The sequence below is a fragment of the Selaginella moellendorffii genome, unplaced genomic scaffold (genome assembly GCF_000143415.4).
Source record: "Selaginella moellendorffii unplaced genomic scaffold, v1.0 SELMOscaffold_30, whole genome shotgun sequence".
In the NCBI taxonomy this organism is placed as follows: Eukaryota; Viridiplantae; Streptophyta; class Lycopodiopsida; order Selaginellales; family Selaginellaceae; genus Selaginella; species Selaginella moellendorffii.
In genome coordinates, this window is record NW_003314291.1 from 767,251 (window position 1) to 792,878 (window position 25,628).

Here is a 25,628-nt window from a genome sequence, read left to right on the forward strand (position 1 = left end):
CCCATGATCTGCCAACATTAGGTCTTAGGATTAGTATTTAAACAAATATTCTTCCATTGGTTTAGATAGAGTTTACTAAACACTTCAGCTATATACAAGTGGGACAACAGTGACACTATAACTCCTATCATTGTCCACTTGCAAAGTACAAAGTGGATGACTTAATATTAGTCTGTTTTCCCAATTTTATAGTACATGGTTTATTTAAAAGGCTTTTTGCTCAATAAAAGGGAGTGTTAGGGCAAATTAGACTGCAAGTTTATGAGGTTTGGCATAACATCTAACAAACAAAAATTATGCATATATAATGGTTAAAATGATTTATACAAAAGGATAAGGAACAATTAACATCATTAGTAGATCTACTAATGCCTCCTCCTGATGTTCCTTTAAATCTTGGCTCATCCACTAGAGAACCTTAATTGTTTTTTATCATTCCAAGAGGAAGGGATGATGTGAGGTCCAAGTGTATGGTTACAATACCATATACTAATACTAAAATAGTGGGATTTTGATAATTATTAGATTGATTTCAATTTAGACTACTCACTCTTATATATAAGTTTTTCGGATAATTGATATACACATTTCTATATTCCATTTCCATATTCCATATACTCACAATTTGCATATAGTATTATAATATGTGTATATAATTATTATTTATTTAAAAATAAGTCTTTATATTTCTATGTTCTTACTTCTTACAAAAATGGTAAGGTAGATATCATATTTAAAACTTGTATAATTATTTAATTAGCTATTTTTCTCTTTTTATCTATTTGATAAAATTGTCATGCTACTTTTATTGTTATTCTTGTTACCTCTTTAGCTTCATCCTAATTAATTTTAATATATATGTTCAATTGGTCTGTATAATATATGCGTTTTAGTGTTTGTGCTCTTGATAATGTTATATATGTTTGTCTTGGATTTTTCTTTTTGTATGGGTTATATCCTAATTATTTCTTATTGATCCTATTTATTGTTCTTCTTACATATGTGGTTGTAGTGGAAATTCTGTTTTACTTATAATATGATTTTGATTTTTACTTATTTTTATTATTCTTGTCATTTTTCTTTCTGGTATCCATGTATTTTTAATTATTTCGATGTACTGTTATATGTCTGGTGTATGGAGACATCATTTTTATGTCAATATATTTTTATTGTGTAAATTGGTGCTTTTGCTTCAAATATAGGATTTATTTGATAAAAACATGCTGATCCATCCCACCAATGTCTACTCCAAATGTTGGTTTGAAGCTTTCCCATATTCTCTTTATATCCTATGCCATATTTCTAAGCATTTATTGTTGAAAATCTTGTTTGGTATTTTCCTAACATGTTATTTGTCAATATTATTTGACCTTTTTTTTATGTTTCTGGTCAAAATGCAAAAGCTGAATAGATTTTTGAACCATTTATATTGTAAACTACTTTTCTTGTATATTAATATTGTTTCATTATTTATATTTTTGTTTATTTTATAATATCATTTGAGTGTCTAAAAAAAACCAATCTTCTTACTGGTATCATTGTTTCTATAAGTGTATTTATAAGTATTTATTTTTGAATTACACAGATTAATTTTTCTTTTAACTAGGAGAGAAGAAACACATATTGGTTTGCCAAAGCTTCTCTAATGCAGCTGCACTGAGGGTGTAGGACCATTTAATATCCATCTATACAAGACCAATTATGCCATCTAAGCAAAACAATTTGGCCACTAAATGCAAAGAAAGACTCCTTGGCTGACACAAATTTCCCATTACAAAGTTAGGGAAAGCTCAAACCCATATTTAGTGTTAATTTGGCATTGGCTGCTGCCACTTTTTTATCATTTCAAGTGTGTTGTGAGTGAATACATTGTTTATAGATCTCAAGAGGCTGAATTTTCTTGCAGTGATCTCCATATTTCTGTGGAAGAGAGCTTTATAAATCTCAATCTTATTATCTCATGGCCAGTTTTAGAGAGACCTCAAGCTTGAACAGCTTATTTGATGAAATTGCATGATCTAGTTGATAACATATTGTCCAATAATCTTCCAAAAGTATAAATGACAATGAGGACACAGATTAATAATGTTAACATGGTAGATGTTCTTTTGAAAAAGGGATTTCTAAAAAGGTTTTAGCATCCAAATCTAGACTTAGATCTAGACTTTGCAATGTGCAAAATGAGCGAATTACATAGGAATTCTTATAAGTGATTAATAATGTATATCTTTAAATATTTAAGTATTTTAAATATATATTCTAAATATACAATGATGTGCCGAACCCTTGGAGGTATCACTTGATTGACTAGGACTTTTACATAGGGAGATTTGCAACCCTCCACAACAAGCAGATAAATATCGGAATGGATCTGTAGGCAAGAAGCTTCTCCACTGTGCACATGGATTTCGACATGAAATTCGTTTTGAAATCCCCACGAACGCTTCCTGCTGAGGAAATGTGCAGGGCAGTGCAGCACGAGGTTGGGGAAGATTCGTTAGAGGATACGGCAAGGCTCTTATAGTCCAGAAGAAGTTGCAATGTTCTATGGTTAATGCACTATGTTGCGGAGTATAGCTATCGCTTGATTGACCAAGACTGTTAAGTAGGGAGCTTTTACTTTAGAAAGCTGGAGGAACAGCAAGAGGATCCCGCAATGATTGATTGGGCAAACAATTGCATTAGAAAAGCGATCATCGGGTACAATCGTTGCAGAATGATCATAAGGATGCTCGAGCATCAGCCCCACAGGAGCCGTGCTTGGGGCGTGGTATGTGGCCTCGATTATCTCCACGTTTATGCATTTCAAAGGACTCCTGATACAGGTAAAGACTCGCTACGCTTATTTAATTTAGACGGGTGTGACTAAGTTGCTTCCATGGATGTTCACGGTGTCACACTGGAATGGCAATACTTAGTATCGTGTTGCTGTGGCAATGGTCTAGGCCTCTAGATTATAAAGTTCTAGAGGAATGAAACAAAACATCTCTTAATCTCATATAAATGTGGTGTGGACTTGTGAAACCCATCCTCACCATAAAACAAAGTTTCTTTTCACAAGCATCTGATTTACCAGCGGTGGAAAAACTATATGCCATTCTTCCAAGCAAGATTACAAGATGTCTTAGAAGAATACTTCCCCCTAGGTTCCGCAGATCTTGATTCCATGACTGGTTAAGATCACTTCCACTTTCTGATGCAGGCAGTGACGGAAAAAAAAGAGCAAGAAGTTGGTGTCGTCAAGCAATGAGGGATTTTAATTCTTCAACACGCGCGTCAGAACCATTGGTGTTGAATCGCTATAGTCATGTATAAGATGTATATCCCTTTATATTCTAGGGAAGTTTGATTGTGTACCTGTACAAGGCTTCACTATACAGTGGAAGTTTCTCAGCGAGGCCTGATTCCTCTAGGTCCTCGTTTCGAGCCTCTTTTACCGGGTGGTAGGAAACCATAGTCGACTGCTAACTGGTCCTCCTCCTCTAGCGTGAGCTTCCTACCAGTCGAGTGGGATTGTTTCCCCATGTAATTCACCCAGTTCTCGGGCATAGCATCTTTGTCGGGAATGTAGCCTGCTTAAGAAAACTCGCAACTTTTTCTATCTCGAGAAACTTAAACAGCGTACCTATCTTTGATACCCAGTTGTTTTCTTCCTGGAACAAGGAGCTGCCAAGCTTGATAGAGGATTTGCTGGCCATCACCAGACTGGAAACATCCGACCGCTCGTGCTCCTCCTTGTCATACAATCGCTTCTCGATGACAACTCTAAAGTTTTCATCTCTTGTTCGCATCTGCAATCGACAGGGCTTCATGTTACAATTTGGAGGAAGAAAGAAAATTTATTTGGTTCTCTACCTCAACGACGGGTTGCTTTCCCTGTAGAAGATTGTCTACGCTCTTGTCCGACTGAGAAAAGCGAAAAACAGATGGATCCAGAGATCGAAAAACATATTGTTTGTACCTGGTGTGCTATCCAGTGGCTCCGCTCTCTCATCTCAATGAGTATTGAAAATGTCGGTGGAGCTTTCCTTTCGAGCACGGTTTTCTGCGTACCTCTTGCTCGTGCTTCGTCATCACCTAAAGTCACTGTTTGGATGCCACCAACCTGAAAGAAAAAAAGAAGAAAAAAAGCTCGTAAGGACGACCAAGAGCAACACGCAGAAGAAAAACTATAAATGCGATTGATGTACCAAGTCAGAAAGCGTGGGATTCTTGATGATGTTCTCCAGTGTCTGCCCATGCGCAGTAGCAACCAGCATCACTCCTCTTTCGGCAATTGTCCGGCAGGCAAGAGCCTCTGCTTCCGTCCCAATCTCGTCCACGATCACAACTTGTGGCATATGGTTCTCTACGGCTTCCACCATAACTCTGTGCTGCATTGACGGATCTGGCACCTGCATTCTTCGTGCACCACCGATGGCCGGGTGTGGCACGTCTCCGTCACCACCAATCTCATTGCTGGTGTCCACCACCACCTGATAGCATCCATCATAGCATTAGACCATTGTCACGGACTCTCCTGGCCTCTCTGAAAATGGAAAAGCGCAAAAAAGAGGAAAAAAAGAAAGATGTCCTGGGTGTGTAAGCACCACTCTCTTGCGTAGATCATCAGCAAGGACCCGCGCAATCTCTCGGATAACAGTTGTTTTTCCAACACCGGGTCTGCAGAAACAAGTTTTGAGTGAGAGGCGAAGTTTCACGAGAGTTCTGACCTGCCAAGGAATAGAATGCTTTTTCCACAGTCGAGGAGGTCGCGAACCATGTCAACATGTCCAGTCACAGCTCTTCCAACACGGCACGTCAAGCCGATGATCACGCCTTTACGGTTGCGAATGGCTGATATTCTGTGTAGTGTTCCCTCGATTCCTGCTCGATTATCACTTCCAAACTCCCCCACTGCAGCCTCGGCTGCTTGGAGATCATCTCTCGTTATCTGCCATGAAAAAAGAAGTATAGAAAAGTAGCTTAAGTCAGATGGATGGAAGCAAGTGGTTTACCTCATTGTCTCGTAAGTATTCTCCACCTCTGTGTTTTAGAAAACGAGCCTCGGGACGACGTCCAAGATCCAAGACCACCTGTGATTTGATATACCATCGCTAGAAACTCTTAGCTACTGTACCAACACACACAAACCTCCAAGAGATCCCCGCGCTTGGGATGCTTCAAGAGATTTTGACGAATGCCTTCCGGAAGGATCTGCAAACAAAGAAGAAGATATGAAGCATCTTTCATGGAAGCGTGGAATTCTCTTACCTCCAAAAGAACATCCAAATCGTCCTGGACGATGATCGCGCCATCCTCCATAACTCTTTGCTCCAATGGACCAGCTTCCAACTCATCATCCTGCGAAGCCAGCGACTTCACAGCACGGAGAACTCTCCGCCGCCCTCGAAAGCTCCTCGGGAGAGACGTGACTTTGCACGAATCCAAAACTTTGGATCCATTCCTCGCGAAAGCCGACCTCTCCGACGGAACGAATGAGCGCCGGAGCCCAGCGGAGGGGCAGCAAACGCCGTAATGCATTCTCGCAAGAACTCCACCCGCCACTCCCTAGCTAAAAATCTGCAAGGATGGATGGATGGAGCATCCACCAGGAAATCTCTCCTAATCCCAATGCGGGCATCAAATACCTCGATTTGGAGGCGCTGGATCGCTAGATCACTGTTCTATCACGAAATCGCAACCTCGCCCTTGCGCGAGGGCTCCTTCCCACGAAGATGGAACTCCCGGACCTAAAGAAAGTCACACACACACACAAACATTGTCTCTTATGCCCGGGAATATCCCACCAAGGCATATCTCCAGAGATTCCATTCTCTTGTGTTATGTTAATGTTGGCCTGCAACCACGCGAGTAAATTCAACGATGGAGCTGGAGTGCAAATTCAACTTGGATCACATCACCACCAAGAAATTTACAACGCCCACCCGGGATAGAATTAAATTACCTCTCGCTCCATGCACACAATGCACCACTGGAGCTTTTGATGGAATAAGAAAGGGAAAAATGCGAGCTAGATTTTGATTCTAGCAGCAGCGGTGGCATGGGACTCGAATCGAGTGAATTTGGGTTTCTTTTGATTGTTCTGGCGATTGTTCTAGCTTCTTCACAGTCGGAAGAAGGTATATGGATGATCCTGGAGAAGAAAAAATTTCCATGCCAAGTAGTTTAGTTCTTCCTCTTCAATCATCTAACTTTCTTTATATTATTCTATCTTATTTAGTTCTTATTCTCAATTATTTCTACATTTTTTGTGTGTGGCAGGCTTTGGCTACCAAGACAATTCCCTGGGACCAGGGCAGTGGGGATGCCTTGCCACAAACTTTTCGACGTGTAGAACAGGGACCCAGCAGTCGCCCATTAACATAAAAACGCGAGATGCTATCGATGATTGCTCGCTTGGAAAGCTGAGATTCCATTTCTCCCACTCCGCAGGAACACTCACCTCTCAGAAGTACCTCTACAGAGTAAAACCTCCTCTAAATTCTGATTGCTCGTGTCAACACTTTGATCTTGTTCTATTTTATTGATCTTGCAATTATTCGTGTAGATTGGGCTGGATGGTGATGCCGAGAACACTGTGATCATTGATGGCATGGAGTTTAGGCTGGTGCAATTCCACTTCCATCACCCAAGCGAGCATTTCATTGATGGAAAAAAGTAAGCACAAAACTAGTCTGTTCCTCTTGGATTGAGAAAAAAATCCTGGCAGGTTTGAGCTTGAAGCACACCTTGTTTATCGTGCCATGGACAACTCCTCGAGGATGGCTGTTGTTGCCCAGATGTATAAGAAGGGAGAAGAAAACAGTCTACTTGCACAAGTAAGTGTTCATTGATCATGCATTCAGACATAAAATTTACATGTATAATACATATATTTCAAAACAGGTTCTTGACATGAAAAACAATGTCCGAACTTTGCTAGACTTGAGGGAGTTCAACCTGGGACAAGAATATTTCAGATACATTGGGTCTCTTACAACACCTCCATGCACCCAAGGAGTAACCTGGACCATTTTGATCAAAGTATTAGTATACTTCACACTTTTTTTCTTCTAAAGTTTCTATTATTTGGTTCAGAACAAGACTGCATCCAAGCAACAGATCAAAGATCTGAAACAGTGCCTTGGGGTAAGCTACTTTATTTGTTTTACATCATGGTAATTCATGTTATAAATTGCAGGGAAGAAATGCAAGGCCATTGCAGAGAACTAATCGGCGAGAGGTTTACATGTACACTTTTTACCAGAACTTCTTAGCGAAATACTAGATTTTTTTTAATATAATTATAATAAAATTATAATTCATTGTTTCTATCATTTTACGATAGTTCTATAGATTCTTGAGATATTATTGACATGAGTGCAGTCTCAGGACTTCGCAAAATCTTTCAGAAACTTGCCGTCTTCGTATTCTTTATATCTTTCTCCATAGATGAAGCGCCGGTAGCAAACTCTGGAATGGCGACTCTTGTCCAGCAGCGAGCTCGCAGGGCCGATCTGGGCTTTCTCCGATGGCTCAAAGGTGATAGCACACGAGCAGCGTGGCTTGCACTTGTCCAAGGTCACCCTATGAGTAGTAGCTCGGTAGATTCCATTGCTCATCACCTAGAAAAAGTTTAGAGGCTCTTGAAAGAAGCTGCATCTTAACTCTAGATAGATTTACCTCCATGATCTCTCCGAAGCTCACGATGAAAGATCCAGGGAGTGGTTTCACTGTATGCCACTTGCCATCTCCTTCAAGGAGCACTTGCAAAGATGGGACTCCATCGGCAAAGAGGAGAACCAAAGTTCCAATATCTGTATGCTCTGGAACTCCATAAATCTCATCTCTCTCTTCTTCCTTCTCGTTGTTTGGATAGCTGAAAGTGCAGAAGGTTTGCTTCAATTCACCTTGGCACAAAGTGTCTCGCAGATAGAGTGGATCTAGATCCAAGGCCATGGATAGCGCAACTATAAGTTTCTCGTAGACTTTGGTGGAGCAAACTCCCAGCTCTTCTACCAAATCCCTGAAACAGTGATAAGAAACGTATAAAACTCTCGGAAAAGAACTATACTTGTGAGAGTCTGGCCACTTCCGTGGATCTCTCCTCGAGAGCGGCCGCAAGAACAAGTAGAGATGCTCGCGTTTGATCTTTATCCCAACGTTGGAAGGAGAAGGATTGAAGCCCTCTGTGCGGTAGCCGGAATCCGCCAAGAACTTGCTCTTATAGTCGAGATCTTGCGCGAAGAACTCCTTTTGGTGATCCAGCACCCTCTGGAGCAGCTCCACCGGGACGCCATGGTTCACTAGGCGAACGAAGCCAAACTTGTCGTGTGCTTTGCGGATCTGCGCCGCCACAATGGTAGTGGAGCTTGAGAAATCGATAGCAGGGAGCTCCAACATGGTGTCGATTGATCAATTATACAAAGAGATGGAGAGAAACTTTAAAACTTTTCCTTTTGCCAGAAGGGTATCTCTTTTGTTGATTAGGACAGCGCTATGGCGATGTTTGGGGAGAGGAGCTGGAGCGTTAACGCTTTCGGTGCTGGGATTGATCAAAGGCGTAGTGCTTGTGGAGCCCAAATTGCCTGGCCATCCCCAGATGATCATGGAAGCTGCTGCTCGATTCACAGGATACGGGAATCCAAGATTGTCGCTTGCCTCAGGGCTCACAGGTAGATATGTGCATTTGTCCCGATCATCTTTCCTTTTTCTTTGGAAGCTCTCCTTTCCTGAAGTATGAAAACAAAACTTTGCAGCTCAAAGCTGGCACTAGATGCTGCTCGCGCTGCATTGGATGGAGGATTGGACGTGGTGAGTCCGATCAAAGCTTCTCTCTTTGAGTGATAGAACTTTCTTTTTGTTTTCCTCCTTTACAGCTCGAAGTAACTATGACTACTCCAGGAGCTAGCAAGGTGCTCTCTTTTCCCCAAAAATTTATGTACAAACTCTAGAGCTTTCTTCTTACTGTAGGTGATCGCCACGTTGGTTCACGAGTATCCATCAGCACTTATAGGAGTAAGTCAAGTCTACTGGAAAAAACAAAGTTAAAACTCTTTGTCTTTCAGGCTGGGACTGTTTTATCTCTCGATCAAGCTGAGGAGGCCAAGGCTAGCGGAGCAACGTTTCTCCTAAGTCCCATCACCGTGAAGGTGCTACTCTTATGTTTTCGCTACAAGAATCAATCACTTTCAACTTAGAAACTCCAAACATAAAATCGCTCAGGAGCTCGTGGAAATCCACTCGTTCGGGCCTGTGTTGTTCGTCCCAGGAGCAATGACACCAACAGAAGTACGTTCTTCGATTTTTTTCTTTGAAAAACTGGATTTTTCTTTCATTTTTGACCAGGTGTATACTGCTCATAGCTATGGAGCACACATTGTCAAGGTTCGTGTCGCAAAGAACTATTTGGTATAAACTTTTTCTTGTTTAGATTTATCCCACAGACCTCGCTGGTGGTGTCAAGTACGTGAGATCGCTGCGAAAGTTGCTAGCTCACATCCCTATGATCGCTTCTCAAGGAATCACACTTGGTAAGTAAAACTTTTCTCGTGAGATTCTTACTTTTCTATCATTTGTAGAGATGATCCGGCCTTACTTGGATGCCGGAGCCTCGGCAGTGGTTCTCTCGGACGCAATCTTCGACTCAAGCTCACTGTCAAGCTCTTGTTTCGCGAAAATCACGCAGCAAGCCTCGGTAGCGGTGAAAGAAGCTGCAAAGAATGCGCGGTGAAAGATCTCGCGCAAAGAATCCTTGTCGAGAAAAAAATTCCATCAAAGAGCGAGCGCTCGCGAGAAGAACGTATCGCGAACTTCTGGAAAGAATTTCCGAGAAAGGAATCTCGAAGCATCTAGCGCGCTTTCCATTCACAAGCAAACAAAGACAAAAGGATGAAGAAAAGAAGTATAAAATAGAAAGTCTAGCCTAGCGGGTTTAAAGCCTGGGCTAGGGTTCTTCGAATTGACGATTCACTGAATGGTTCTTCCTCGTGAATGAATCCCTCCGGCGCCGGGATGTGTGGCGCTCCTCCATGTAAGAATCATCCTCCGCGGCGGCATTCTAATTGCGAGATTTCTCTCCTCGATCGCCGCCATGGGCTACAGGAGCTGCCTATCGCTGCCGGTGGCGGTGGTGTTGATGCTGGTGGGATTTGTCTACTACACGGTGGTATTTCTAGTCCTAGATCCGTGGCTTGATCTAGCCACCGCGAATGGCCTCGCCAATGCCCTCGCCTTCACTGCTACCACTCTCATGGCGCTGGTTTCTTACGCTCTAGCGATTCTCAGGGATCCAGGGGAGATTCCTTCTTCGTATTTGCCCGACGTGGAGGACTCCCAGCAAGCTCCTCTCCAAGAAGTGAAGCGCAAGGTAGAATTTTTCTTTGTTCTTTGTTTCGCTAGTTACAATGCTAGCTCGCAGGGGGGAGATTTGCGCTACTGTCAAAAATGCAGAGTCTACAAGCCACCGCGAGCTCACCATTGCCGAGTTTGCAAGCGTTGTGTTCTCCGGATGGTAAGTTTCTTTCCATCGTTTCCTTTCCTGGTTGTGATCGAGCTTCGCTGTTCCAGGATCACCATTGTTTGTGGATCAACAACTGCGTTGGTCACAACAACTACAAGTCCTTTTTCCTGTTCGTCCTCTACATCACCTCAGCATGCATCTACTCTCTGGTATTCTCGCGTTTGATCTGTTTTCGTTCGAGTTTTCACGTTGTGGAAAGTTTAGGTGGTGCTTGGCTTTCACGCGGTTGACGAGTTTGAGAGAGCTCTAGAGGTCGTGGCAGTGGAGGATGACGCAGCGATCGTCCAGCCGGTCAAGGCATCTGTGGCTACTGCTTCTCTTCTAAAGGTGTGATTTTGGTTTCCACAGTGTTTGGTTTTCTCTCTAAACCATGTCTTTGTCCACAGATAATTTGCGGCATCGTTGTTATTCCCCTCTCCGTTGCACTATCGGGTCTCCTGGTCTGGCATATCTACCTTTCCTTACATAACAGAACCACAATTGAGGTAAAAGAACTCTCAAGAACCAGTGTTCTCATTTGATTCTTTCATAGTACTACGAAGGGGTACGTGCAAAATGGTTAGCACACACCTCCGGACCTTATAGTCATCCATACGACCTTGGAGCTCTTTCAAACATTTTGGTAGTACGTATTTTCTTCATTCCTCTACTCGTGTCCAATCTCACAAAAGCAGCTCTACGTCCAGGTTTTGGGCCCCAAAGCGTCGTGCTGGTTTTGCCCGATGGCAGTAGGACACATTGGATCCGGCCTGCATTTCAAGACCTCTGGAAATGCCGCGGGGAAGTTATAGGTACCGATTTTACACAGCCCGAGCAGTTTTACGTCCGTTGAGAAGATATTTGCAAGAAGAACGTAGCCAGCTCCATCGCCCGGGCCCAACTCAAGGATAGTTTCAGTGGCCCGCGCTCCGAGCTCAAGATCGCCGTGGCTCCGACAGGTACGAAGAATGGAAGTCAGCTCGAGAGCGTCTGGTGCAAAAGGCATACTGGAGACAAGATCGTGAGCGTCTTCCAAGTGGCCGGCACGACCGAGCATGTCCACGACGCACGTATAATGGTGCTTGGAAGGTCGTGTTTTAAAATCCAAGCTCATCGAGACGAAGCAGCGGACTCCATCGTAAACTCTCCCGGCGTGGCCGCAAGCTAGCAGGGCCAGCACAAAGCACGTCTCGTCAGGTGTAGACGTGGTTTTGATCGAGTGGAACGTCTCTATAGCTCGGTGGAAGTAGCCGCTGTGAGCAAGGCCAGCGAGCATCACGCTCCAGGCAACCAGGTCTCGCTGCTCCATCCGCTCCAGGATCTTGGTGGCCCGATCGACGAAACCATTCTGGAAGTTCGCAGCCAGGAGAACAGTCCAGGATATCAAATCTCTCGCAGGCATTGCTCCAAAGAGGCGCAGTATCTCGCGAAAGTTCTCAAAGTTGGCGGAGCCCGAGAGGATCGAGTTCCAGGCCTTCAAGTCGTGCTCCGGCATTGCCGAGAAGATTTGCTTGGCCTCTTCTAAATGCCCGTGCTGCGCGAACGAGGAAAGAAGAGTGTTCCAGGAAACTATATTTCTCTCTGGCATGACTTCGAAGACTTGCCTTGCTTCTTCCAGAGAGCTTCCGTTCAATATAACATTCCATGACACCAAATCCACGACTGGCATTGATTTGAAGAGGCTCTTCGCTTCCAAGGAATGGAAACTTTGGGTGTGAGCAGCGAGCATCACATTCCAGGAGACCAAGTTCCATTCGGGCATTCTCTCAAACAATCTCTTAGCTTTAAGAATATGCCCGCTTTGGGCATATGCTGATAACATAGCAGTCGTGGAAACCACGTCGGAGGTGGGCATTCTGTGAAACAAGAGCTCTGCATCGTTGATTCTCCCCTCTTGCGAATACGCTGTCAGAACAACCGTCGATGTAACCACGCTCCATTCCGGCATGGAATTGTGAAGGGCGATGACCTTGGCAGCATGCCCGTGACGGGCATATGCCGAAAGAAAGGCATTCCAAGTTACCACATTCCGGGCCGGAATCCTGTCAAAGAGTGACTCTGCCTTTCCTAGCTCGGCATTTCTCTCGAAGCAAGACAGCATGCAGTTCCACGTCTCGAGATTCTGGCAGGGTACCTCCTGGAAAAACTTCTCTGCCTCTTCCAGATGCCCGGTCTGGGCATATGCCGAAAGCATCGCGTTCCAGGACACAGCGTCTCGTTCGGGCATGGTGTCGAACAGCCACTTTGCGCGCGTGAGGTTTCCATTCTTTGCGTGAGAGACGAGCTGTGAAGTCCTGGAGAAGAGAGTGTCAGTGGAGAGCATTACTTTCCCATACCTTCTTGCTTTCGATTGTGTGCTGAAATTCTTTCTTTCAGGTGTTCAAGATGATAGGTTCATATTCATTTGCGATTGGACGATCCCATCAGCTTTGCGATACGTCTGGAATCAGCAATTTAACCAGCAATAAAAAGAAGTTTAACGTACAGAGGAATAAGAAAGATTGTGCGCAAAAAGATATACATTTCCTACATCCATTTCTCGATCCTATTCCTGTCAAGATCGACAGAGACCTCCTCAGCATCAGGCGGAAAAAGGGCATCCCTGCTGCGTCTCGACTTTGTCTCTCCGCAAAGGCGCTTCGTGTACGCAAAGTTGATCTCATAAAGATGCCCAACATACCTTCTGTAAGCACGCCACATCGCTGTCTCTGGTGGCTTTGTTATATCGTAATCCTCTGGCCGCTTATTCAAACAGCGATTTTACATGCCGTTCCAATCGATCAGATGGAATCTCTATCACATACCACATGCTTTCCACAGTGTAGCTTTTAATGGTCTGCCCGATCAAAGACGTGATCCGTTCCTTGCAGAAACCATTCCGCAAAACCTTGGCGACGTCACACAATCAGCACAAACTCAGCACGACAAAAGAAATCTCACGACATTTACCTCCGCTTCCTCCTCCTCTGTAACATCTTCTGTACCAAGCCGGCCATCTCCAGAGAAGTGGACAAGCTTTTCAGACTACCAGAGACTACAACTTACACGTCAAGTTGTGGTCGTAGTAGATGTGGAGGTCCCATCGTCGAGCCAGATGCGAGCGTGTTGCATGCAAGTCCAGATGGCATGTTGGTGCGGCAAGATTGACAGGGGCGGCCTCTCCGTGACGAGCAGCAGCTTGTTGTTTTGGATCCCTTCAAACAGCAGTACCAGGTCCTTGACCCGCAAAGGTGCAGACTCTTTTTCATCGGAAAACGTACGCAGGCGAGGCGGGTCGGCCGCGTGTAGTGCAAGCTGCGGGTAAGCCCGTCTTACTCTATCTTGACTACCAACTTTGCCCGACAGCATGTTCCATCCCTGTGGAAGAGACTTAAAGATTTCAACAAAGAAAACACGGTAAGAAGCTGACCAGCCTGTCCACTGGGAGAATTAAGAAAAAGTCGGCTTTCAGAACTCTGGAGATTAAGCCAAGTAGCCTCGGCACTGGTGCGACGCAGGCGCTCCCCAAGCCCGATTTATAATTACTCGCCATCGTCATCTCGGCAGACAAGGAGAAAGAGAATTTTTCGTGCCAGAAGATTGGCATTGGCTGTGCCTGGCAGCGCCCTCCAAGCAGTGGTCGATAAGAATAGTTAAACAAAGCAATGCTCTTACATCTGAATTCCCCACTACAAGGGGTGGTGGAGGACAATAATCCATAGCGATGGTGTTGCGTGCAGGCAACTCAGAACTCACTAGCAAAGGGAAACAAAAACGAAGGATATAACCTTAAGAACTTTTGTATAACAATCGTTGCAAAACTTGGTTCACTCACCTCCTCGTCTTGTTCAAGCGACCCAAGGCTAACAATTCCAGCTGATCCAGTCGAGAGCAGCTGGTGGCGAGCAAAATCAACCATGCAATCCAGTTGCTCCCGCGCACCATCCCAACCCAGCGTCCCAGCACACGCGCTCCTCTCGACGTCGGAGAGGTGCGTGATGTGGCACAATGCCAGTGTCACGTCCATCTCGGCCGAGTCCCAGCTCCACAAGTGAGCCATAGACGGCCTCCTTTTCATGCAGGTGGGGCCTTTGAGACAAACTCGGACACCGCCTGGAGCTTTTCAGCGCTCTTACATTGTGTGAGTGTGCTTTTTGGCGCTCAGCAGCGTCTCTGGAATGAGTTAAAGGAAGCAAGACAGCTTTCAATGCCATTGACTTTCATTTACTTATTGACTTTTTATTGACTTGCACTGACTTTTTCCGCTCGTGATCCTCTCAATGAAAGCTTTCGCATCTCTTTTAGACATGGTATCAAACTGCCACTTTGCGTGCTTGCGATAGGCGTCCTGGAGAAAAGAATGCCAGCAGCTCCATGAAACAGAGGTAAATTCCTGAATTACAAATGAAAGAATTGGTATTTACACCGCTGCTTTTATTTAGCCAGAATTGCTTGTGCTTCCCTGGAAAGCAAAATGCAAGTGGAGCTTGATAGATGAGAGAGCAAAAACACAACATTCGTACCTCTGAAGAATCAGCTACTCTTCCAGACTTGCTCCTCCTGCTTCTGCTAGACGCCACAATCATCGACTCCATATCATCCGGAACTATCCACTGCTGCAGAAGTGCCTGTTCTTGCGCCAAAGCTTGCTGATAGCCGGAAACCGAGGTCACGGACCGCCGACTCTGCGTACTGCTCAGTCGTGACGGATTATTCCTCATCACCCAGAGCACCACCACGCAAGGTATCACTTCAGGACTTGCATTATATACAAGGATGAGCAGGCTGCGTGTTGGAAAGACATCAGCAGAGTTACAAAAGGTTTGAATCTTTTTCGTTTTCTGGAAATATGAGGGGAAACTCTCAAGTTTATTTGCTCTCAGGTAGCAGGGTTGGCAGTCGTATCGGTGCTGTGCTTCTCCATACGTGCTCTTTTCATTCTTTTGGGCGTTAAGTCCTGATTCCACTTTGTGCGACATCAGCTATGGCAGGCCTATTTTGCAGGTGTTTAAAATTCGCAGCCGATACACGTCCGTAGTATTCTTTCTGTATTCATTCATAGGTATGGATGCATTGCAGAAGGAATCTTTTGATGGTTTGTGGTTTGTTGTTTAAGTGTACGATATTCCAAGCACTCACAATACTATATATAAATTGATTTATTTTAAATTAGAATTTTATCTAAATGAAATGAAGTTAGTATCTTGGAAACACTTTCATTAGAACATACGGTTCCGAAAGGAACCCTCATACCATATCCTGCCAGGCCCCCACCGGACAAAAAAATAACAATGGCAAGCATATCCGAGTAGATCTGCAAGCAACTATCATGTCAACGCAGCATGGATCGATAATTATTTGTCACCTCGGCAACAGTCTCATTGTCCCCCATCTCGATCCATATCAGAATTGCACAGACTAAGGTGATCATGAATATCAGCATCACAACCTTGAAAAATAATTCAAGTTAGTACCAAATACCCAAGTAACTTGGAAACTCACCGCTATCACAAACTTCTGACGGCCATGAGTTCTGGATCTTCACCAATGACAAAAGCGGCGATGCTTGTCCGTGTGCAATGGGACTTTCGGATCCTTGCCGACTGCAGCCTGTGCTTGAGCACCATCAGTTTCTTCCTCGTCATCCTCCTCCTCTTCCTTATCTGTGGCTTGATGACAAAGATCCACCCTGATAGAGGATAAGTTTCTCGATACATTAGACAAAAGGAAGATAACAACAGCAAGAAGGTAGCAAGAAACAGTATCTGAGGAACAGTTGCATCAATAAAGAAACACTCGTCAGTAAAACGAGCCAAGCACACACATTAAAGACGTGTACCCATGGCTACAATACCATCCTTGGCAGGGTGCAATCACGTTTAGCACGAAATATAGACAATATCCTGTCCAAAACCTGTGTAACGCAAGGATTTTACACTAGCTAACAAGCGTACCAAGACTCGCCACGCCAATCAAACAATAAAAAACCTGGAGGGGAAAAACAGTGATCGAGAGAAGAGAAAAGAAAACAGGCATACCTTTTGCCGTGTCCACCGCAATGGCAGAGTATACAAGCACGTATAGTGGTGCTTGGAAGGCCTGAAAAAGGAAACTCAAACCTTCGGCTTGGGATCCTATTTCTTTTCCGTTTTAGGAGAACTAGGGTATGGAAGTAGCGCGTGTGTTATTCGAGCGGCGGCTTCTGCCCAAGCGGGATCTGGCAAGATGCACGGCCGTGTGCAAGGAATGGAAGTCTTGCATCATAGAGCTCTACCAAGAGTGGCTCCATGCGATTAAAGATCCGAGCGAGCCCGGTGTGCTGGTATGTATGGATGACCAAGAGTACGAGGTGTGGTTTGTTGCCTCCAAGCGGCGGTTCAAGCTGGACCTCCATCCATTCTACGAGGAGGATGGCCTTCATTGCCTAGCAACCTGCAAGGGCCTCTTCTTTAGTTGGGGATGGGAGAGCTTCTGGGTCGGAAACCCTTTCACGCGACAGTGGAAAGGGCTTCCATTATTTCCACGAGACGAAGAAGAGGATGAATTTGATAAATATCTCGGGAAGTTGAATCATGTCGAGCTATTGGTGGATGATGATTCAGGAAGTTCCAGGGATAGTTTCAAGATATTTGTCCTCACTGGGAACAATCGTATTGACTTTTCACCGCTCAAAGAACATGATCAAGCAAAGAAGGTTTTCTTCTTCAATTCCAAGGTTTGGGAGTGGCAGAGTTGGGACAACAATCAAAGGGTCTTCTTGAGCTTGGAAGAGCTTGAGCTTTGGATAGAAAGCAACAAAGAATGCCTTGAGTTTGTTGTTACACCTTATACCCTTGGAGGAGGAGGGATTGAAGTGTTTGGAATAACAGATGACATGGAAATGTGGCAGAGTTATGTGGTATTGATAGACATTCCAAGGAAGATTTTGGAATACAGGTGTCATGCCCATCGTATATTTCAACACAAGGGAAGATGGATTTTGGTGGCATTTAGCCGCCCAAGAGGATACAGAGATAAGTATTTCAGTGTTTTCGAACTTGACAAGGTGGAATTATCTTGGAATATAATAAATCAGGTTTACTTGATTGAGTTTTTCGGAGTAAAATGGGAAGAAGAATTTGAAGATGATCCATCCAGTTTGGAACCATGTTTCAACATCAGCGTCCATAGAGATTATATAGTGATTTATGTAGGTTACAAGATCCCTCCTACTTATTTTAATTTGGAGACTAATTCTTGGAGCAAAATAGAAGATCTAGATGGCTTTGTTATTACTTCATTTGAACCATGTATAAGATCTATAAAATAAATTAATTATACAATATATTTATAAATATAATTAAATTTTTTATGATTACTTAATGTTTGTTCTTTAAGCATTTTGTTGGGAGTTCCACTCCAACTCTCAATTTTTTGAGTCAGAACTTTTAATTTAAATGTGTTACATTTATTTGGTTTCTACTTCGACCATTACCATATAGCACCCTTTCAACCTCATTTTGAAGCTTAAGAATTTATGCATTACACTATCCGCAGCTATCACCTAAAAAATAAATCTTGTAAAACCAAACTTTTAAAATAAAAAGGTATTATTAGTTTCCTTTCGCCTGTACGGGTTTAGCACCCAAAGAAAACAATAGTAGTAAATATAGATTGCCTTAATTAATTAATTATTGAATTAATTTTTCTATTCCATTTTGATATTTATGATAAACTTTAAATAGTTTCCATGATCCCAAAATATCCAAGAGTAATTGTGTTGCTTTTAAAAGAATTTAATTTTTTAAAAAAAGAGTAAATAAACATGTCTGGAAAAATGCATTCTAACTTGGGCTTAACAATAAAAGTAACTTCCACCCAATGCAACTCTTGCTATAAAGCATGTGATGAAGCACTACTATTGAAAAACTACAAAAACAAAAAAATACCTAGAAAGCAAAAACAAACTCTAGTAAAGTGGAATTATTCTTTGCCCAGTAAAATGCTTTTAGTAAGGGCTTGCCCTGGAAAGCATGATGAGAGCATTACTACTAAAAAACCAATAACATTACTCATCTGGAGGGTTTTTATGGTAAGAGCAACCTCCACAAGCACAGTGGAATTAGAGTTTCTCTGGTCATCAACCTTTGGTAGTTTATGCTACAAAGCATAATAAGTAGAACACTAACCCAGTAGAGATGACACCTTGAGTGATACAATTGCGTGAAGCAGCACCAATGCTCTCTCCATGTAAATCTCGCTTGCCTGATCAAATAAACTTTGAGCCCTTCCAACACAAGAAAGCATCCAGACCTCGCAGCACAGCCGGAAGCAGCAATCATTGCCATTGCACAGCGGCCGCAATCGAGCCTCACCATCGCGGCACAGCCAGACATTGCACCGCAGGAATCGAGCCTTGCCATCACAGCACCGGCATCGAGCATTGCCATGGCACTGCGGCCAGAATCAAGCAGCCTCCACCATGGAATTTCTGCCAGAGGCAGCAGCAATCGATTTATCTTAGCGTCAGCGCCATGAAATTCTCCAGACCCTGGGACTTAGGGTTCTTGGGCATCAATGTTTGCCCGGAGCACACGTGGCAAAGCTTAGCCTCAAGTACAAGCTTGGTCTAAAGTGTCGCAGACGGCTCGTTGGCAAGGTGAGGGGAGAGAGAGAGAGAGAGAGATTTATTTGGCAGACGGGATTGATTCCCGAGAACATCCAGATCGGAGGACGAGTTTGGACAGGGTCCATTTGATCAGAACACGCTTCTTTCGCTTTTTTTTCCAGGTAACGTTCTTCCTTCCAGTTTTTGTCCTTGATTTTCACTAGCTCGGAACCATGTCGTTTTACTTATCTTCCTTCCATGGAGGCTGGTGCCTGCTTAAGATCTGAGATTACCGCTACCGAGATCTGGTACCGTCAAGGTGCTTTTCGTTTTACCTTTTGCCAGCGTTTCTGATCTTCCTTTTCTTTCAAATCAGTGGAGTCCTCTGTATTCAACGAAATTCTTGCGTACTTCCATCAACAAAATTCTTCCGGGAGAAGCCATGAAGTCCAAGCCGCTAGTACAACACGCCTATGGAGGAATTGACACTCAGCTCATGACTCGTGAGTGAGAGCCCCTTTGTACACATTTGATTTCATCATTCTCTCTGGTAAGAGCTCCAGATTTTGTGTTTTAAAATGCGAATCTTTTTGCTGCATTTCCAGATCTGTCAAAACGCTTAACAGATCATGAGAACTCTATTGCTGCCCTTGTTGTGAATGCGGTATGCTTTTTCTATACGTTTTTTCTTTTGGACAGGATTGTGTTACACATAATTGCACCTTGTCTTTCTGGAAGCACTGGTACGTGCTCGTTGACACCGATTGTTTACTTACTGATGCAGCTCTTTTGCTACTTTGTTGTTTCGTTCAAGCGTCCTTTAAGCTACAAACAAGGAAGAAGAAGAAAGAAACTGTCCCACAGTCGATAAGCATCACCCCTGTTGCCACTGGTGGAGCGCCAGAATTCATGGCCGTCAAAAGCTTGTGTTTTCAAGTTACCTGGGCATTGTGCTAACTAGAATAATCTGTGAAGGTCTGTGAAGGTTGTGATGCCGATATCCATGATCACCCATTCTGACATGGATCAGGGATTTGGAGCAGCTACTGTTGCAGGTATGTTTTTTGTCTGGTGTTTGGTTCTTCGTCACTGCGACATTTCTCTCTTTTGTTCCTTCTTCTTACCCTTCGCTGCAAGTTCCATCTTCTCCAGTGGTTTGGTTTTTTTGCTTACAAGTTCTTCTTAATTGTGCTACTGGCAAGGTCTATCCCGGAAATTTTTTTCACTACTTCCTGGCTTTTTGTTTTCATCTTCTGGGTTGATTCTCTCTGTTGCTTGGGTCCCTGGTGTTTCTTTCCTTTGCTCTCATTTCAAGTTGATCGTAATGTTCTTCCTTGACACCTTGTTCTTCTAATGACTGATTGATTCCTGACAGTGAAAAGCTAAAGTATTGTTCCGGCCATCTCTGGTACTTGGCTTGGGTGTCTTTGACGTGCTTTATTGTTTATGCATTTCTTATACTTTTCATCGCCATCGCCATTGTCGTCCTTTTTTCATTGACGAATCTTCACAGTCAGAGCTTCTTACATGTTCTTCTGTTAAGCTGGTTAAGCAGGTTAAGTGGTTGCTGCTGCAACCAGCTTAACCAGCGATTTTACCGGATTTCCACTGTGGACTATCATACAGATATTACACGTGAACTTCAAGTCCGTGCAGCCGACGTACCTGGATTTGGTGCTTTCAATCGAGGGAATGAATGGTCCTGCTCATGAGCATCGCGTTTTTGCTGGCCACGCACTGGTCGAGGAGAAATATCGTTAAGCTCCACTGGCCATTCCACAGGTTTGACGGGCTTCAATGCCTTTCAAAATGGTACTCGCACCATTTCGTTTACGGTCTTCTCATCGTTCACTCCATTTTTTTGTTCCTCGCTCGGGACTGGAGAGAAAAGAAACACCTTTCTTCTTCTTCATGTTTCGTTGTTCTCGCAGGCCTGGGTATATAGCTACCGCTCTACAAGCCTGTACTTAAAAGGTTAGCATTGTAAAGGTAAACAAAGTTGAATCTTTTCAAGTTTTGCTTTGCTCGATCCTTTTTTAACGATGTTTCATTTACCCAGGAAATGTTCTTGCTTTATACATGACTAAACCTCCGGGCTTTAGATATCAGAGTGGAATGTATCTCTTGCAATGCCCGGCTGTTTCACCATGTTTCGAATGGTAAGCTAGGGTTGTGTGCAACAAAAGATTTTTTTTCTGAAAGATTTGTTTGTGTTACAGGCATCCATTTTCCAGAACTTCCGCACCGGAAGATGAGTATTTAAGTATACACATACGCAGCCCGCAAGAGCTAATGAAAATGTTCTCTCAAGTAAGTTTCCCGTGAAGAAAACTAACAAGTTTTTCATGGCTTATGTGCAGGTCGTATCAAGTTTGTTTTCTTAGCTTTTCGTATGATCTCTAAATTTTTTCCGTGTAGACATCCTGTGTTAATGGACCACATGGAGCACCATCACAGTCTCCTTTGAATGGTTTCAAGGAGCCATGAACGAAGTCTCTCAGCTTGATCACAAGGTCAGGAAAACTTTAGTGATTTCTATCTTCCTCTTCTTTTTACAAATCTTTGTGGTGCTTCTTTACAGGCCTTGATCGAGATGCATAACTATCTAACGAGTGCTTACGAAGAAGGAGACGCTCGCTCCATGCTTATCGGTGTGATCCAAGCGTTGCATCACGCACTAAGTGGTGTTGATATTGTCTCTCACACTTCCATTGTGATTCATCTTCTTTCTTATTTTTCTTCCCCAGGTTCAAACGCATTTTGGTCGTCCAAACTGGAGAAAAGTGTTTGCGAGGCTTGCATCGATTCATCCAGGTGCCAGTTGCGGGAAAGGGCGGAAAGCCTTGCATGCGGCGGCAAGTTACAAATACCTCGGCATCACCCTGCCCTGGAAAGCAGGGATCCACACCAAGATCGCAACCGCCAAACGCGCGTAGCTGCGAGCGAACATCTACTATAGCATCCACCTCTCTCCTGTATGGATTCCCAACGTAAGCACCGGACAGCCAGAAAATGGATAGACGCAACTGAAAGCCCATATGGTCGGGACTTCTTCCAACAGAAATCTTGGAAACAACACAGGCTGGAAAAGGAAACTCTCGGCTTGGCGTTCAACGGATCCCAAGATCCTTTTTTGCTTTCTATTTCTTTTCCTTTTTGGGGGAACTAGGGTATGGAAGTAGCGCGTGCGTTATTCGAGCGGCGGCTTCTGCCCAAGCGGGATCTGGCAAGATGCACGGCCGTGTGCAAGGAATGGAAGTCTTGCATCATAGAGCTCTACCAAGAGTGGCTCCATGCGATTAAAGATCCGAGCGAGCCCGGTGTGCTGGTACGTATGGATGACCAAGAGTACGAGGTGTGGTTTGTTGCCTCCAAGCAGCGGTTCAAGCTGGACCTCCATCCATTCTACGAGGAGGATGGCCTTGATTGCCTAGCAACCTGCAAGGGCCTCTTCTTTAGTTTCGGATGGGAGAGCTTCTGGGTCGGAAACCCTTTCACGCGACAGTGGAAAGGGCTTCCATTATTTCCACGAGACGAAGAAGAGGATGATTTTGATCATTATCTCGGGAAGCTGACTCATGTCGAGCTATTGGTGGATGATGATTCAGGAAGTTCCAGGGATAGTTTCAAGATATTTGTCCTCACTGGGAACAATCGTATTGACTTTTCACCGCTCAAAGAACATGATCAAGCAAAGAAGGTTTTCTTCTTCAATTCCAAGGTTTGGGAGTGGCAGAGTTGGGACAACAATCAAAGGGTCTTCTTGAGCTTGGAAGAGCTTGAGCTTTGGATAGAAAGCAACAAAGAATGCCTTGAGTTTGTTGGTACACCTTATACCCTTGGAGGAGGAGGGATTGAAGTGTTTGGAATAACAGATGACATGGAAATGTGGCAGAGTTATGTGGTATTGATAGACATTCCAAGGAAGATTTTGGAATACAGGTGTCATGCCCATCGTATATTTCAACACAAGGGAAGATGGATTTTGGTGGCATTTAGCCGCCCAAGAGGATACAGAGATAAGTATTTCAGTGTTTTCGAACTTGACAAGGTGGAATTATCTTGGAATATAATAAATCAGGTTTACTTGATTGAGTTTTTCGGAGTAAAATGGGAAGAAGAATTTGAAGATGATCCATCCAGTTTGGAACCATGTTTCAACATTAGTATCCATGGAGATTATATAGTGATTTATGCAGATTATGATATCCCTCCTACTTATTTTAATTTGGAGACTAATTCTTGGAGCAAAATAGAAGATCCAGACGGCTTTGTTATTACTTCATTTGAGCCATGTATAAGAAAATTTATAGAATAAATTAGTAAGTATGTTAATTATAAAATGTATTTATAAATATAATTAAACTTTTTTAATAATAAATCTGTGAGTGCATGAAATATAGAAAGGGAAAAACCCTAGCTTATAGTGATCCGGATTGAAACCAATCCAACAGCTACCAAAATCCCACTATATTAATATTAGTATATGACATCATAGCTGTACACTTGGACCTCACATCATCCCCGCCTCTCGGAATAATGGAAGACTATCAGGGTTCTCCTATAGATAGGCTGGGATCTAGTGGAACATTAAGAGGAGGCATCAGTGGATCTATAGGTGGTATCTGTTGTTCCTAATCCTTTTGTACAAAGTGTCTCAATTGTGTAAGTTCTTGAGTTTGGACTTCTCGGGAGGTCACCCAGCCCAGTACTATTCACACCTAAGGACGCTTAACCACAAATATCCCAAGACCCTTAACTGTTTGGAAAAGGGGGTGCACTCTTATTCATAGGCCCTTTCCCTCTATATTTGAACCTTTATGGATCGTCTCTCGAGCCGTTCCCTTTGGTTACTTACAATCCACCACGCTTCTCTGCAAGTTCACGCCCTTGTGAACGGAAGCTGAGAGCCGCAGCTCTCCCGAGAGCCTTGCTCTCTTGAGACCCTACCCTTCGGGTCGTGAACGGAAGCTGAGAGCCGTAGCTCTCCTGAGAGCCTCGCTCTCTTGACACCCTACCCTTCGGGTCGAGCCCAGCGGGAGCAAACTGGACCAGCCAGATGTCAATCAACATGTGGTGTGATTCCCCTAGCCAATCAATAGAGTCGGACCCGAGACCCCTCTGATACCAAATGTAAGCTCGGGTCGTGAACGGAAGCTGAGAGCCGTAGCTCTCCCGAGAGCCTCGCTCTCTTGACACCCTACCCTTCGGGTCGAGCCCAGCAGGAGCAAACTGGACCAGCCAGATGTCAATCAACATGTGGTGTGATTCCCCTAGCCAACCAATAGAGTCGGACCCGAGACCCCTCTGATACCAAATGTAAGCTCGGGTTGTGAACGGAAGCTGAGAGCCGTAGCTCTCCCGAGAGCCTCGCTCTCTTGACACCCTACCCTTCGAGTCGAGCCCAGCAGGAGCAAACTAGACCAGCCAGATGTCAATCAACATGTGGTGTGATTCCCCTAGCCAACCAATAGAGTCAGACCCGAGACCCCTCTGATACCAAATGTAAGCTCCTAAGTTTGAACTTCTCAGGAGGTCACCCAGCCTAGTACTATTCACACCCAAGGACGCTTAACCCCAAATATCCCAAGACCCTTAACTGTTTGGAAAAGGGGGTGCACTCTTATTTATGGGCCTTTTCCCTCTATATTTGAACCCCTATGGATCGTCTCTCGAGTCGTTCTTTTTGGTTGCTTACAAATTGCTGTATATGCATAATTTCTGGAGGATCAACTTACTAGACGTCATGCCAAACTTCATAAACTTGTGGTCCAACTTGCCACAACACTCGATAGGAGGAGGCATCAGTGGATTTATAGGTGATATCCATTTTTCCTAATCCTTTTGTACAAAGTGTTTCAACTGCTGTATATGCACAATTTCTGGAGGATCGGCCTATTGGACGTCATGCCAAACTTCATAAACTTGTGGTCCAATTTACCACAACACTTGATACAGTCCTTTTCATTAAGCAAGGAGCCCCTTAGATAAACCACATATTGTAAGATGGGGAAAATGAACTAACACCAAGTCATCCACTTTATACTTTATAGGTGGACGATGATGGGAGTTGTAGCACCGTTCTTGTCCCACTTGTACACGGCCTAGGTATTCGGCAAACTCTGTTCGGACAAGTGGAAGAATGCTCGCCAAATACTGATCTCACGACCTAGCATCAGTAGCTCATGGCAATTGCAAAGGTAAACCCAACTCTGTTGGTAATATTGGATCATGAATATATAGGAATTTATATGGTGAAGCATACATACTTCACGATCATCCCTTTGAATGTTTGAACGAGGCATTCCACCAAACCATCTAACTATGGATGATAAACACTCGTGGAAGTGTGGCATATCCTCAACCAAGACGTCAAAACATGAAATGCCTCAGCCATAAATGTGAGACCATTATTCGAAAGAATCCTCTTTGGACAAAAATGCTAGAACACCACTCGATTAAGGAAGAAGTATCCAACAACAGTTGCAAAGGCGCTAGCAAGAGCACCAACTTCCACCCAATGAGTCAAGTAGTCAGAAGCAATAATAACATACTCATTGCTAGTAGTCGATCGTGGAA

General features: G+C 43.9%; 7 protein-coding genes and 3 long non-coding RNA genes across 13 annotated transcripts; 4 read left to right on the forward strand and 6 right to left on the reverse strand.

Moving 5' to 3' along the window:
- Positions 1–3,285: 3,285 nt before the first annotated feature.
- Positions 3,286–5,731, reverse strand: LOC9648840 (uncharacterized protein ycf45). 2 transcript variants are annotated; one of them, XM_024681362.1, is made up of 11 exons: positions 5,631–5,731; positions 5,254–5,562; positions 5,134–5,196; positions 4,998–5,075; positions 4,713–4,933; positions 4,590–4,662; positions 4,191–4,475; positions 3,962–4,105; positions 3,856–3,906; positions 3,626–3,791; positions 3,286–3,572 (listed from the first exon to the last, which is right to left on the reverse strand). In XM_024681362.1, the coding sequence occupies exons 2-11, from the start codon at positions 5,521–5,523 to the stop codon at positions 3,391–3,393; spliced, it is 1,533 nt and encodes a 510-aa protein (XP_024537130.1). In that variant the 5' UTR covers positions 5,524–5,562; positions 5,631–5,731; the 3' UTR covers positions 3,286–3,390. The 2 variants fall into 2 exon arrangements, with proteins under 2 accessions (XP_024537130.1, XP_024537129.1); XM_024681361.1 differs by having other exon boundaries at positions 5,254–5,731.
- Positions 5,732–6,043: 312 nt separating this feature from the next.
- LOC9648841 (alpha carbonic anhydrase 7) lies at positions 6,044–7,350 on the forward strand. Its single transcript, XM_002976225.2, has 7 exons — positions 6,044–6,122; positions 6,265–6,467; positions 6,551–6,660; positions 6,713–6,821; positions 6,889–7,026; positions 7,081–7,131; positions 7,184–7,350. The coding sequence occupies exons 1-7, from the start codon at positions 6,044–6,046 to the stop codon at positions 7,268–7,270; spliced, it is 777 nt and encodes a 258-aa protein (XP_002976271.1). The 3' UTR covers positions 7,271–7,350.
- Positions 7,258–8,410, reverse strand: LOC9646575 (flavanone 3-dioxygenase 2). 2 transcript variants are annotated; one of them, XM_002976365.2, is made up of 3 exons: positions 8,057–8,410; positions 7,666–8,008; positions 7,258–7,607 (listed from the first exon to the last, which is right to left on the reverse strand). In XM_002976365.2, exons 1-3 carry the CDS (start codon positions 8,383–8,385, stop codon positions 7,371–7,373), a joined length of 909 nt encoding a protein of 302 aa, XP_002976411.1. In that variant the 5' UTR covers positions 8,386–8,410; the 3' UTR covers positions 7,258–7,370. The 2 variants fall into 2 exon arrangements, with proteins under 2 accessions (XP_002976411.1, XP_024537064.1); XM_024681296.1 differs by having other exon boundaries at positions 7,276–7,607; positions 7,666–8,410.
- A 47-nt stretch (positions 8,411–8,457) lies between these two features.
- Positions 8,458–9,850, forward strand: LOC9648842 (KHG/KDPG aldolase). Its single transcript, XM_002976226.2, has 9 exons — positions 8,458–8,657; positions 8,742–8,796; positions 8,862–8,897; positions 8,956–9,000; positions 9,051–9,134; positions 9,208–9,273; positions 9,331–9,369; positions 9,416–9,515; positions 9,564–9,850. Exons 1-9 carry the CDS (start codon positions 8,482–8,484, stop codon positions 9,713–9,715), a joined length of 753 nt encoding a protein of 250 aa, XP_002976272.2. The 5' UTR covers positions 8,458–8,481; the 3' UTR covers positions 9,716–9,850.
- Positions 9,741–11,311, forward strand: LOC9646576 (probable protein S-acyltransferase 16). Of its 2 annotated transcripts, none has more exons than XM_002976227.2 (7): positions 9,741–10,351; positions 10,403–10,495; positions 10,552–10,653; positions 10,709–10,831; positions 10,891–10,989; positions 11,037–11,129; positions 11,179–11,311. In XM_002976227.2, exons 1-7 carry the CDS (start codon positions 10,076–10,078, stop codon positions 11,293–11,295), a joined length of 903 nt encoding a protein of 300 aa, XP_002976273.1. In that variant the 5' UTR covers positions 9,741–10,075; the 3' UTR covers positions 11,296–11,311. The 2 variants fall into 2 exon arrangements, with proteins under 2 accessions (XP_002976273.1, XP_024537065.1); XM_024681297.1 differs by having other exon boundaries at positions 9,743–10,351; positions 11,191–11,311.
- Positions 11,312–11,323: 12 nt separating this feature from the next.
- LOC112348512 (pentatricopeptide repeat-containing protein At4g02750-like) lies at positions 11,324–12,245 on the reverse strand. The gene is made up of 2 exons (XM_024681178.1): positions 11,492–12,245; positions 11,324–11,433 (listed from the first exon to the last, which is right to left on the reverse strand). Exons 1-2 carry the CDS (start codon positions 12,243–12,245, stop codon positions 11,324–11,326), a joined length of 864 nt encoding a protein of 287 aa, XP_024536946.1.
- Positions 12,246–15,216: 2,971 nt separating this feature from the next.
- Positions 15,217–15,534, forward strand: LOC112348560. Its single transcript, XR_002993102.1, has 3 exons — positions 15,217–15,283; positions 15,346–15,411; positions 15,467–15,534. It is a non-coding gene; the product is annotated as an uncharacterized LOC112348560 (long non-coding RNA).
- A 154-nt stretch (positions 15,535–15,688) lies between these two features.
- On the reverse strand, positions 15,689–16,149 carry LOC112348562. Its single transcript, XR_002993104.1, has 3 exons — positions 15,965–16,149; positions 15,828–15,911; positions 15,689–15,776 (listed from the first exon to the last, which is right to left on the reverse strand). It is a non-coding gene; the product is annotated as an uncharacterized LOC112348562 (long non-coding RNA).
- A 167-nt stretch (positions 16,150–16,316) lies between these two features.
- LOC9646577 lies at positions 16,317–16,596 on the reverse strand. Its single transcript, XR_002993106.1, has 3 exons — positions 16,501–16,596; positions 16,417–16,450; positions 16,317–16,365 (listed from the first exon to the last, which is right to left on the reverse strand). It is a non-coding gene; the product is annotated as an uncharacterized LOC9646577 (long non-coding RNA).
- Positions 16,597–18,397: 1,801 nt separating this feature from the next.
- Positions 18,398–18,918, reverse strand: LOC112348541. Its single transcript, XM_024681288.1, has 3 exons — positions 18,755–18,918; positions 18,631–18,706; positions 18,398–18,574 (listed from the first exon to the last, which is right to left on the reverse strand). Exons 1-3 carry the CDS (start codon positions 18,889–18,891, stop codon positions 18,425–18,427), a joined length of 363 nt encoding a protein of 120 aa, XP_024537056.1. The 5' UTR covers positions 18,892–18,918; the 3' UTR covers positions 18,398–18,424.
- Between the last annotated feature and the right edge of the window lie 6,710 nt (positions 18,919–25,628).

Coding starts and splice junctions, on each gene's coding strand:
- LOC9648840 (XM_024681362.1), bottom strand. CDS start 5,523: ATGCATTACGGCGTTTGCTGCCCCTCCGCTGGGCTCCGGCGCTCATTC. Junction 4,106..4,190: donor ATCCCACGCTTTCTGACTTG/GTACATCAATCG, acceptor TTTTTCTTTCAG/GTTGGTGGCATCCAAACAGT. Junction 3,907..3,961: donor GCCACTGGATAGCACACCAG/GTACAAACAATA, acceptor CGCTTTTCTCAG/TCGGACAAGAGCGTAGACAA.
- LOC9648841 (XM_002976225.2), top strand. CDS start 6,044: ATGGGACTCGAATCGAGTGAATTTGGGTTTCTTTTGATTGTTCTGGCG. Junction 6,123..6,264: donor TTCTTCACAGTCGGAAGAAG/GTATATGGATGA, acceptor TGTGTGTGGCAG/GCTTTGGCTACCAAGACAAT. Junction 7,027..7,080: donor CCTGGACCATTTTGATCAAA/GTATTAGTATAC, acceptor TATTTGGTTCAG/AACAAGACTGCATCCAAGCA.
- LOC9646575 (XM_024681296.1), bottom strand. CDS start 8,385: ATGTTGGAGCTCCCTGCTATCGATTTCTCAAGCTCCACTACCATTGTG. Junction 7,608..7,665: donor GCTTCGGAGAGATCATGGAG/GTAAATCTATCT, acceptor AACTTTTTCTAG/GTGATGAGCAATGGAATCTA.
- LOC9648842 (XM_002976226.2), top strand. CDS start 8,482: ATGGCGATGTTTGGGGAGAGGAGCTGGAGCGTTAACGCTTTCGGTGCT. Junction 9,001..9,050: donor ATCCATCAGCACTTATAGGA/GTAAGTCAAGTC, acceptor TTTGTCTTTCAG/GCTGGGACTGTTTTATCTCT. Junction 9,135..9,207: donor TAAGTCCCATCACCGTGAAG/GTGCTACTCTTA, acceptor AAAATCGCTCAG/GAGCTCGTGGAAATCCACTC.
- LOC9646576 (XM_002976227.2), top strand. CDS start 10,076: ATGGGCTACAGGAGCTGCCTATCGCTGCCGGTGGCGGTGGTGTTGATG. Junction 10,496..10,551: donor AGCGTTGTGTTCTCCGGATG/GTAAGTTTCTTT, acceptor TCGCTGTTCCAG/GATCACCATTGTTTGTGGAT. Junction 10,990..11,036: donor ATAACAGAACCACAATTGAG/GTAAAAGAACTC, acceptor ATTCTTTCATAG/TACTACGAAGGGGTACGTGC.
- LOC112348512 (XM_024681178.1), bottom strand. CDS start 12,245: ATGCCCGAATGGAACTTGGTCTCCTGGAATGTGATGCTCGCTGCTCAC. Junction 11,434..11,491: donor CGCTCACGATCTTGTCTCCA/GTATGCCTTTTG, acceptor TACCTGTCGGAG/CCACGGCGATCTTGAGCTCG.
- LOC112348541 (XM_024681288.1), bottom strand. CDS start 18,891: ATGGCAATGCTCGATGCCGGTGCTGTGATGGCAAGGCTCGATTCCTGC. Junction 18,707..18,754: donor GCTTCCGGCTGTGCTGCGAG/GTCTGGATGCTT, acceptor TTATTTGATCAG/GCAAGCGAGATTTACATGGA. Junction 18,575..18,630: donor CAAGGTGTCATCTCTACTGG/GTTAGTGTTCTA, acceptor GTTGATGACCAG/AGAAACTCTAATTCCACTGT.